Genomic DNA, 12,413 nt, shown 5'->3' with positions numbered 1-12,413 from the left:
CCTTTCTTTCAGACTTCCTCCTGAAGATCCAAGGTGTGGTGGGGTAAGGTTCAGAGGTAAGTAGCTAAAAGTTCGCGAGAATTTTCCTCGTAATATCGCACACACATACAGACATGCATTTCTGCAAGGCGTAAAAAGGTCTAAAAACGCAGGCTTCATCACAAAACCTACTTTTAGGTGCTATCAAAAATTTTTCGATCAGTTCTAAAGCTAGGTGAAGAAAGATAATTGTGCATGAATTCATTTAAAGCAGTCGACACCACCAGCCACGTGAGTAATAATTGCATAAAACTGTTGGTGTTTACGCCCGCGTTGGAATAAGGATTAAGAATGCGGCTGGTTCTCAAAAAGTGAAGTACATGACTTTCTTCTAATTGTCACCGAAGAAAAAAAAAATTCTTCAACTAGTCTCCTGATCTCTATCGACAAAAGTTACGGCTGAGTTAGCTGGTAAAGGTCGCTATGAAACGCTCTTAAAAGCCTCAAGTTATTAATCTGAGGAGAACACTGTATTCGCACACGCCTACAAGTACGTGCTGAAGGAACATCCAAACAGGTCAGGGCTAGAGCTTGGCCAACGGCAAATTAAACTTACGTATTAAAGCGTACGTAAGAATCCCTCTCTTTGTTACTGATATATAGCCTCTTTACTGCAAAAATGACGAGAATTATGGCAGTTCAGTTCTGTAGCATTTACGGACAGGCAAAAATGACTTGCTTTGTAAGAGGCTTTAATACACAGAATAAGAAGAACCAAACATTCAGTGATCTAATGTAGCTTTGTGTGCACCTATGCTTTTCCTTCAAAATAGCTCGACCAGCATCGCAACGGCACTCTTCACACGAACAAGAGGCAGCTGTGCACCTTGTGACTCCGGTTTCAAACGGAAGGGCACAAATGACGCACGGCACCGAAAACGAAACAGCTGCGGTGAGAGCCTGATGCCAGTTCAGCTTGGAAATCACTCAGGTTCAGTGATGAAAGTTCACCGATCCCACAAAGACTGAATGAATCATCATATGCAGCCATCAGTGATCACGGACATGTCGATGTCATGACGGATCACTTCTATGTGGAAACCTATCGCTGAGAAACATTCTTGTGGCCTAGAGTTTCCACACAATTTCTGCACTTTTGCATGAACCGACTGTGTTACTTACATCGCGCAGCTACGTCAAAAACTTTGTAGCTATTGACCAGATAGCCTGGTTGATAGAACTGGAGAAGAGGTGGTTGTGGGTATTCCTTTGTTTCCTGTCTCCTCTTGTACTCTTTGAAAAATTATCTTCGATCTAAAAATAATGCAGTTGAGCATGTATACCTGTCTCCTCTTGTACTCCTTGAAAAATTATCTTCGACCTAAAAAATAATGCAATTGAGGCCCCTGTTATGACAGCATTACCACAAGAAATGAAAAAAAAAACATTTTCCTATGTTTTCTTTGTTTCCTTGACTTTTTGTCTATTCTGTATAACTTTGTAAATCAGAGAAAAAACATATTTGCCATAGGGTACGATGGGGGCGCATTGCAATTCCTAGTCACTTTGGTAATGAACGCATAAGAACAACTGCATGATGGAGGCATGTAAGTGTGGCGTTCCCAATGTTTTTCATTGGCAAATGTTACTTAGTACCTGTGAGATCTACTTCGAAGACCTGTGCTATTCAAAGATTGCATACTAAGGTACACAAGGTATTTATTTTAAAATTTTTATAACATAAACGAAATATATGTACTATACGTTCTCGTGTATTTCATCTGTGCGTCATCTTTCTCCTTGATGCTGTTGCTATGTTTCGTTTGCTTTCCAGGAGAACTCTCATTAGTTAACATTGAATTCTTGCCTTAAGCAATGATTCCTGGCAAGCTAACACTGCAAATTGTGTTATGTTTATCTAGTGAGAAGCTATGCAATATCTTCAGTAATACACGTTTAGTGCCAAATATAGATTATTTAGGAAGTTCCTTTATCCCCGCATTTGAATCGTATTTTTCACTTTGACCCTCATTTGCAAAGAGTTTCTTTCAAGGTTGTTAACATTCCACTGAACGTACAGTGACGCTAGATTTCAGCTCAGTGACCTTGCATTGCAATACGAGTCTCCTGAATATTCTGCGAAAGATACTACGCAGTACCGAGCGGTCGCCGAGAAAATGCTTGATTTAAAACGCGAACGTTAGCAGAACGCAAGAACTAGTCCAATTGTGCTCATGCCATACGCCTTTATTTGTAAATTGACACAGCTGGAAAGATTGTGGTGTGACAACATTTTTTTTTTTGTAAGCACAATTCTCCTCGGGCATTGTTGTTTCGATGTATGACGCCCGGATTACTTTCGATGCATTTTCCAACAGAAGTTCCTCGGGCAGTTTCCTATTTACTGTGTCTGTGTGGCGCGTAATTGTTTTTATGCAATCCTCAGCATCGACGGCCTACAGCGTTGTTTAGTGTGCTGATGTAGCAAAGCCCACAAATAAATTTTTCTTTGCGTTGTTTGCGTTTACTGACTAATTTACTGAGTGATCTTCACGGGCCAAAACTGAACTAGCGTGTCACGAGGCACGCTATAGAAGACAGGTGGCGATGAACGTGCACAATCGGGGTTCTTTAACGTGCACAGAAATCCTACTTCTTCGTTGTTCTTGCAGTTTGCCTTCATCCCAATAGTAATAATGAGCGAAGTACCTACAATCTAACCACCCCAAATTTTCCATACTTAATTCTTAAAGGAAGATTGATATGAATTGTTGGTACAAGGGCGTCTAAGGGCAAAATGTTCCAGCAACTTACATTGAATGATCTCAGGATGACAAATTTTTCGCAAGTGATTGGGATTATATGAGCATGATTAACATAAACTTGTAAAACCAGGTGTTAGTTGCTTGCAAAAAATGAACATCATAAAAATTCTACACTGTGTATAGATAGCATAAAATTATGAATTAGTACTCACTTTTCTCTAAACAGGAGTGCATTAAAACATTATGTAAAAAGTAGAGCGTTTTTGTGAAGGTGAAGAGAGATGCACTGCCTACAGAAAGCATGCTCTGTGGTTGTTCTCATGTTTAATAAACTCAATGAGACACGTAGAACAGAGTCGGCACACCCAAATTTATAGATAGTCCACAGCCCTAAAGAACAACGCCTCTCAGCGCCTTGGTCACGCTTTGAAATCTAAGCGCATTAATCAATGTCTCCCTATAGACCTCCTTCACCCCACGACGTCACGATGATGCGGTGCCGCTGATGTCAGCAGCGACTTTCGCATGGCAGGCAAAACAAGTTCCGCCTGCCCGTGCCAACCGCAGCCGCTGCAGCTACCGGCGGCTGCATCATGCCTGCGCGCTGCGGAAGCAGCATGTATTGTCCAGCTGCGTCACTGTTGGATCCGCGTAGTAGCATAAAAGGAAATTTAAATTAGCCTCGATAGGTTTCTCGGAGATAAATAACGCATTAGGAAACTGGCTAACAGGGAATGGGCCGCGGTAGTAAAGCGCGAAGTACGGGAGTCGATCGGCACTGCCACTCAATGTACTTAATAGCATGCAAGTTATTGCGGTCATTCACCTGAACATCAGCATAGTACGCTTATAACTGCGCAAGCAAAACAAGCACATATGCAGCTGCACACGTATTTATCAACTTGAGCCGGTGTGCACGGGGCGCCGGCAGATTCCCTCGCCACCAAGGAATGCGTTTTTTTGTTAATAACAGAGCATGTTTTAACGGCGCGTTTTATGGCATTTAATATCTACTTGAAACTGTTTCTTAATATGACTGATGTAATTATTTGATACGAGCAGAAAGAAGTCTGGTTTGTTGTGTCAATCTTGCGCGGTCACTTTGTCGTGCGTACCTTACGTACCTTAAGTGTTCTAAAAGCCGCATGCTTTTTCATTGCATCATTAATGTGTCATGTTTCATGACGTAGTACATGATCGCGAAGCTTGTTTGGAAAGAAGCAGCTGCAGGCGTGGTATTAACAAACACGTAGCGAAATTGAGAGGGGCCGCGGGAATGAAAAGTGTTTTCGTTATTTATGCATGTGATATCTAACTAAACTTGGTGCGAATATGAAATTCCTACGCTAGTTTCAGTAATGCGTTTTATTTTTAGCTATACCTTGTGCAGTCCTTGGGTAATTAATATTAACACCCTCGTCAAGTCGCCCCAAGGTCTTAAATAATTGAGTAGGAAGTGCGCAATTTTTTTTTTACGCCCTCTTGTTCACAAAGCCCTGTTTTGTATGATTGCGCTATTAGTACTTTATTATACGATCAGTACTTATGCATGCATAGTTACATGAAAACGTTTCTTACAAAAATAACAGTTCTGCACGTGTAGGAAAAAAATTCTAGAGATTTATTACACTCCTCAATGTCTCAGGAATCATTTGCGGTAAACAGAATCCTTCTGTCTTCATGCGTTACGAAATTACGAAGGTGTGCGTGATGCCAATGGCAGAAAATGTGAAAGATCAGAAAACAAACCTTAAAGTTCATTCCCTCGTTTATGACCTCCTCGCTTTCGCTTTGGTCACAGAAATGCGGCACTGAAATCAAAGAAAACCTCGAAGAAATCAAGGAAATTGCGTCACAATCCGACGACGACACATCTAAAAAGTGTAATTTATATATTTATACTGGATATTTTGCTATAATTTTTCGTCACGAAACAGAAGACCCCAGGGCTAGGAAAGAAAATAATTACAGAAATGAAACATTCTCACCAAATCGACCAGTTTAACCAGGGGAGAAGTCGGCCTGACTTGTGCGTGATCCTGTGGCTAAAAATAGCGCTTAAGCGAGATAGAGGAGATCGGGGACACGACGGTGTCCCCACTTTTCGCACAGCGCGACACGTGTATCAAGAGACAGTGAGCGCACGTCGATCTGCTCCGCCGAAACAACGCCAGCACTTCCCTCACTACTGTCCCAAAGTAAAATCATTCCGACAAGTGCAGAGTGTCAAAAGCTTGTTGCTTTATTCAATGTCTAGAGTATAAATCGACTGCAGAAACGCTTTCCGTTTACTACTAACCATACAAACAATACCGCAGTGGCGAACTATTACTCTTGATACGCCACACGTGGCCAACGCGAGCTCGTGTACTTCGAGAAATTACTAAGATTAAGGCATCAACCATCGCTGTGATTCGCAGAAACTGAAAACGCGCCTACAAGCCTTGCAAACCCACGCTCAACACCTCTCCACGACCCCAGTCCCTGGCTTTTTGCCTACCGCGAGGCCGCAAGCGACTGCAGCGCCACCTCGTTTGCTTGCAAACATACAGGAGGTCTATACACTTCGCAAAAACGACTGAATTGCAGTTTTGAATAGATTTTCTTTCAAATTCATCATATAGAACGACAAAACCATTTTAAGTACACCAGAGATTTTAAAATGATGCGCATCTTTATTGCTTGCTGCTACACCATCGCTTATACATCGCGATTGACACTCGTGTCTGTTTTGGATATGTTCTATCGAGGACAAAGGTTTGCGAGGCGCGAGTTCTTCGAAAAACGTTTGCTGTAGACCCGCATCTCTACCGACTCGCCTGACATTGTTACCAGAGGAAGGAGCATTTAGGCCCCTAATACTTTCACAGAATATCAGGCGACTTTACAGCGAAGTGGAACTACAATAAACGTTTTTCCCAGAAATCCCATCCCGCATACTTTTGTCTTCGATAGTGCATATCAAGCGCAAGTTTGGTCATAGTAGCAAAGCTGTGGCTGTTCGCAGCGTTAGTGAGATTTCTGGTTCGGCAGGCGTTCATGGCACATTGAGAACCATCGCCTTTTTCGTCAACTGTGCTTGGATAGAGTTGGCCTGTGCCAGAGTACTTCTCTCTGCATTCCGTCGCAGAAAAAACAAAGCGAAGCTGTGTTGCCTCACCCAGTTTCCAACCCCTGAACCCGTGCCCTCATACTTCTGGCTGTTAATTAATCTACAGAAAGATCGGAAGTGCGCGCTTGTCACGTCCGACGAAGTGGTCGCTGGTATAATGCGTCGTCAGTCAAGCGAACGACCGCCCTCTCCGAATTGACAGTACGAGCTAATAAACTTTTCTGCCATTTTGGAAGGTTTTTGTGGTGTCCCAAAAGATTAAGCGGCTCCACGAACTGAGCAACGTACGTTTTGCAGAATGGAGAACGGAAAATAGAGAATGAAGCACAGAGAAAACCAACTCAAAGTTTCGAACCATGCGCTGGTCTCAAGTGACAATATGTTACAGAGGTGATCGCCGAAACCCATGATAGGTGAGCAGCCCCCCCCCCCCCCCCCCAACCCCGCCCCACGCACAAGTGGTTGATCTAGTCTCACTCAGAAGCACGTTCTATTTACTCCAAATCGTTCACTAAAACACTGAAATATTATCACCTGTCACCTAGAACAATAAAATTATGAGTTCTTTTCATTTCAGAGACTGCGAGTCCAAGTGAGAATATCAGCCCAGTACTTACGTGCATACCTTGTGGGTTACTCAAACATGAAAACGGTCGTATGACACTGCGTCCAACAACGAAACATCCTGGCGTCGACGACGCGTTCCTGCCGCCTGTAAGACGAGCCACACAGGAAGCGGGCAGATTTACGATGACAGGCGACGGCATGCATTCCGTTGTTGCGCACCTCCGTAAAAGAATGCACACGTTGCCGCTGCGCGACGACAACGTGATTCATCGAGCTATGATGCAAAGGCGCTTGACCTGGCCATTGAATGACACACACGTGCCAATACAACAAGTCAAAGAGTATGAACTAAGGGTAAGACTAGACTAAGAGAAGAAGGAAACATTCAGCCTCTTCTAGGCGATGCATATATTCATTTTCATGGCACTCACGGTCAAAGCCAACGTTTCCATTAGGATCGAATTTCATATTTGTGTTGCACCATTTGCGTCACAGCGCTAGCGTCTGACCTAAAAAAAATGTAATGAAAATTGGTTTTCATGAAAGAAAATGACGCAGTAGCTGTCTCACATATCTTGCTGGACACCCGAACCACTGACCTCAATAATAATAATAATAATAATAATAATAATAATAATAATAATAATAATAATAATAATAATAATAATAATAAAAGACATAATAATAATAATAATAATAATAATAATAATAATCATAATCATAATTATAATTATTATTATTATTATTATTATTATTATTATTATTATTATTATTATTATTATTATTATTATTATTATTATTATTATTATTATTATTATTATTATTATTATTATTATTATTATTATTATTATTATTAATTGGTTTTTGGGGAAATGAAATGGCGCAGTATCTGTCTCATATATCGTTGGACACCTGAACCGCGCCGTAAGGGAAGGGATAAAGAAGGGAGTGAAAGAAGAAAGGAAGAAAGAGGTGCCGTAGTGGAGGGCTCCGGAATAATTTCGACCTCCTGGGGATCTTTAACGTGCACTGACATCGCACAGCACACGGGCGCCTTAGCGTTTTTACTCCATGAAAACTCAGCCACCGCGGTCGGGTTAACGAGTGTAGCTATCATGCAGGATTTTAGCAGCTAGCGGTGCGATCCTTCCCCTGAGGTAATTACAGTACGCTGTCTGTGAATCTGCAAGAATGTATTCCAAGGTAGTGTGTGTCGCAGCTAGAGCATTCACCCCTTCTTCCGCAGCCAGTATGTCCTGGCTAGTCAGTACTAGTCAGTCATAGTTTTATTTTAATACACTAACGCTACGGCCGTCATTCTCTGCTCGGGACCCGCAGCATCGACATAGAACACGCCCTCACGCCCGCCGTAGTGCCTATTCATAGCTTCGGCTCGTGCTTGTCGTCGTGACTAGTGAAAATCGGGGTGCATATTCCTGGGTAGTGGAACTGCCTTGAATTATCCTCTCTATGAGGCTGGGATGACGTTTTAGGTGCCTAGCTGTCGGGGTAAATTGATGTTTAAATCACTGAGGACTTGTCGGGCAGTCTTAGTAGTGGAGAGCCGTACCACCTCCGTGAGGTGTGCCTGTATCAGCTCGCCTATCGTGTTGTGGATGCCCAGTCTTAAGAGCCGGTCCGTCGACGTCGCAAGAGGGAGACCCAGGGCCTTCTTATACGCTGTTCTGAGTATGAAGTCGAGCTTCATGATGTCAAGCATCTTGAGGCGGAGGTAGGGCCGACGCGGCTTACGACGAAAGCCTGCACCAGCCGCAGAGTATCTTGTTCTCGCATCCCTGATTTCCGTGTCGTTATCCTGGCAATCATCCTGGCGACTTGCTCGCTCACGAGCAGGAGTTTCTGGAGGGTGAGGAGGTTGTTGCCGTTGTTATTTATGTACAGACCCAGCATCTTGAGGGTCTGAACTTCCTTTATGGGTGAGGTGTCAACGTGGATGTTGATGGTGTTCTGATTCTTGCGTTGACGGAAGACTAAGTTCGGATTTTTTGGGATCAACGGTGGAAACAGCGTAGGTTTAGCCGGGTTAAACCTTTGACGAATATTTTGCAGGTGGACACCGCGGCCACATATCCGAAAGCGCGATTGAGGTGTCCGCCCACCCAAAGAGCCAGCTATTAGCCTTTCCTTGCCTCAAAATCAACGGTCTTAATCTTCCGCCGGTTTTGTGAAAAGTAAAGGCGAATATGCCCGCCGCGGTGGCTCAGTGGATATGGCGCTCGGCTACGGAGGCGGAGTACCCGGGTTCGAACCCGACCGCGGCGGCAGCGTTTCGATGGAGGCAAAACGTAAAACTTGGAGTCTGTGTGCTGTGAGATGCAAGGGCACGTTAAAGATCCCCAGGTGGTCGAAATTATTACGAAGGCCTCCACTGCAGCACCTTTTTCTTCCTTTCTTCTTTCACTCCCTTCTTTATCCTTTCCCTTACGGCGCGGTTCGGGTATCCACGGAGATATGTGTGACAGCTATTTCGCCAATTCCTTTCCTCAAAACCAATTTTCAGTTTCAAAGGAGCAAAGTTGCCTGAATTTGCAGGTGTACGTCACCGCCTACTCACAGCGCGACTGTGGTACCCACTGACAAAGCAAGCTAGTTTCACTTGCTACTCAAAGGCTTCACATAGACACACACCGCTGAAACCCGTGGAGTGTGGCTAGAACTGCATTTGTACTAAAGGCTTTCACGACGAAGCCCGCAGGCGACAAAAACGGCACTAAATCATACTTTTAATGTGTCATAATTAACGTAAATTCTCCACTAAAACAACTTCAGATCTTTCATGTAAGCACAAAGTGAATATCCTGATTAGACGTCACGAAGGGATGTCCTTGCATTGCTAGAATTCAAAGCGGCTGCTAATAATGTAAACACAGTTCGAAATTCCCTTCTTCAAATCCACAATCTCTTGTCTGTCATGAATCCCAATGTTTTCAGTTATACGAGAGACTAAATGATGTTGAGTAATAACAGTAATAACCATTGACCTCTGATCTATGATGTGCAAAAATTGACGAAGCAAAGTGAAAAAGAAGATGAAATCTTGCGCGAATAGAAGAAGCTGAAGAAGACTATCGCCAGGTTCAGAGGTTCACAACTTCAGAGGTTCGGGCCCACTACGGTCTGGGAATACTCCGTCAGTGTACCTTCATGAAGACTCGCCAGCGGTTCTCCTTCGCTAGACCATCGGTGAGAACCCACTACGGTGCTCCAGTGTGATACGACCTGATTATTAACGCAGCCAGCCTTAAGAATACACGTTTATCTCAAATACAGCAACGCAACACTCGCCCCTATTTACAGGTCTTACTTGCGGCCGTGTCGTAATTGAGAGGCGGCTTTCTTGTTGCTTCTCATTAGTGTTTGACGTTTCAGCTACCGCTACTCTGGGGCAATTGTCAGGGGGCAGCTCGGGTGTAAATCGCTTTGTGAATAAACAGCCGACCGGCAGTTGTGGGGTGGCTGTGATGTGTACACTGCAATCACTGGGCAACGCCACCGAGCATTGCTTCAAGGCTATAAGAACAAGAAATTCGTCCTAGCGCTTCGCCCACCACCGCGGCTCAAAAATGACACTGATAGCTTTGCTTCGACAGCTACTCCGTCTCCCCGGCTACCTCACGCACACTCAAACAAGAGAGTCAACTCACACCCATGGTGGACTTTGATATGCGTCACCACCAATGGCTATCCATTACCACTTTATGAAACATGTCAGCGCGAACTATAGCCCGCTCACAAGGACGAAGGAAACGGGAGAGCAGATCACCATGCTTTACTTATATGTTGGTATCGTATTTCTCTTGCTGCCATTAGCTTTTTTCAGCTTATGAGAAGGAAGTTTGGTTAGCTTAACTTGGTAAACGGTTAGCATAGTTTGGTTAACTGGTCAGACCCACAATTATTCGTCATTATTGAGCAGTGGGAAGCTAAGAAGGGTTTGTGTAGACGTATTTTCTTTGGCCTGGATCACAATTAAGTGTCAGGAGTAGCCAGCGGGATGTCAGAGATGTATATTTCTGCGATGGCAATTTCAACCGTAAACAGATTCAACCACGCATAGTTGTCCGCTTAGAATGGCTACTCTAGCGGCACTGCAACAAAGTTCTTCATACATTACGAATACACGCCTAATGGTAGGTTTCTGAGTTCGCATGACCTTTAACATAATAGCTAGCGTTCTTTAATTCTTGGCTCGGTTTGCTTTTGCAGCTGCCAACCATGCCTGTCAAGACGTAAGGACATAAACTATAGCTCATCAGAATCTTTTCTGTATAACTACAGAGGATGAAGCCTGCGATATATTCCTTGCACACGAACACGTTAAGCGCTGCAACAACTGCGTATTTTGGATATGAGCCTTACTACTGTAGCTTCCCCACATGGCGAAAGGAGACTCCAGCATATTATTCAGAAATTCACACACGGCCAGTTCGAATTGCGCCTATTTCATGCCATCATCAGAATAAGCAGGTTTTGTAAGCAAGCTGCTAAGTCTAGCCTCAATACCACTAAGCAGTGCCACTGTGACAGCCACCACTTTTATGCCCCTCGCCCATGGCAACAAAACAACAATTGCTATGTTTTTCGGTCTGCAGAATCTGCAGTGATGATAAGTGATCGCTTCCGACTCGACGCATGGAATATCTCTTGCTTCTCTACCTTTGCGCAGCTGACGAACATATTCCTCACGCCAAGAGCGAGCACCACGGACTTCCAGCTGTCCTTTCTTCCAGCGTTAATCCTGCTAACCTTCATCCTGATCGCGGTGCTGCTTACGGCACTCGTGGTGTACGTGACAGGCAACAGCCGCGCCTACTGCACCTCGCCCGCCTGCGACGCCTTCGCGCACCTTCTGCATGCCTCCATCAACAGCTCGTTTTCTCCTTGCGACGATTTCGGCCACTTCGTCTGCCAGCGCTGGCGCCAGAGCCACCGTTACTCCGTGAACGAGGAGTACTACCGAGCAGCGCTGGAAACCATGTCGCGCCTCATCAAGGAGGTCAAGGTGCCTCCCAAAGGCCAGAACGCTCTGCAGCAGATGGCCGCCTACTACCGAAGCTGCTATGACCTGCACTCGGCTGAACGCGACGACACGGCACTCGTGAAGGCGTGGCTACTGGAAGCGGGGGTCACGTGGCCCGCTCGCCCTGCCAACCCCAGCGTCCTCCACACGCTCGCCTACCTGTCGCTAATGCTGAGATGGCCCAGCGTATTAAAGATCTCAGTAAAGGCAGCTGGTGCCAATCGCGTCATTATATTTCTGGCCCCTTCATTTCAAGTCAACGCCGTAGAAACCGGGCGCATGTCGAGGCTGGAGCGCTTGAAGTACTTCGGCCTGTTGCGGAACGCCTTCGCACCTGACGCCACCACCTTGGTCCAGGCGCTGTTTACCTTCGAAGAGGTTGAGCGCGTCGAAGAAACCATGTTCGGAGACCTCATCAATGCGAGGTCTGAGCGGCAGTTAACCCATCTGTTCGAGGGTGCACTGCACAGAAGTGCCGCAGAGTGGAATATGACTATCTCCAAGTTCCAGAATACGGGCAGTGAGGTCACCTTCCAAACCGCGTACCCGCGCTTCGTGGAGACTTTCACTCTGCTCTGGCGAACGCATGGAGAAGACAAGATGCACCTATTTGTGTCGTGGCACGCTGTCAGGTCGGCGGGTCACTTTGCCCATGAAAGCCTCGTCAGCCCTGAAGCGGCCGATAGAAGAAACCCCAAGGGCTTCTTCTACCGCGGCATTTACTGCTTGGTGCCGCTTTACGTAACTATGGGAGACCTTGCGTTTGCCCTGTACAACGCATTTGTGTGGCCGGTCGAGGTACGGCTGGACGTCAAGGCGCTTGTGATGTCAGTGCGCGATTCATTCGTCCGTCTCCTGAGTGCCAACTCCAATTTTGCTCCGGGCTTGCACGCTCTGAGTTCGTGGAGCTCAGTTAGCTTTGTTTTCTCGGTGCTTGACTACGGCGTCG

At 45.2% G+C, this 12,413-nt stretch overlaps 1 protein-coding gene across 1 annotated transcript in view; it reads left to right on the top strand.

Moving 5' to 3' along the window:
- Positions 1-2,496, top strand: part of LOC144136258 (glycoprotein antigen BM86-like) — a 47,631-nt gene extending 45,135 nt beyond the window's left edge. Inside the window, exons 15-16 of the mRNA XM_077668457.1 lie at positions 13-56; positions 813-2,496. Coding sequence (XP_077524583.1) covers positions 13-56; positions 813-943 — 175 coding nt within the window. The 3' untranslated portion in view covers positions 944-2,496. The remainder of the gene's footprint in view (positions 1-12; positions 57-812) is intronic.
- The last annotated feature ends 9,917 nt before the right edge of the window (positions 2,497-12,413 follow it).

Source organism: Amblyomma americanum, chromosome 6 (assembly GCF_052857255.1).
Source record: "Amblyomma americanum isolate KBUSLIRL-KWMA chromosome 6, ASM5285725v1, whole genome shotgun sequence".
In the NCBI taxonomy this organism is placed as follows: domain Eukaryota; kingdom Metazoa; phylum Arthropoda; class Arachnida; order Ixodida; family Ixodidae; genus Amblyomma; species Amblyomma americanum.
Note: the sequence above shows the minus strand (reverse complement) of the source record. Positions and strands in the feature narration are given on the sequence as shown.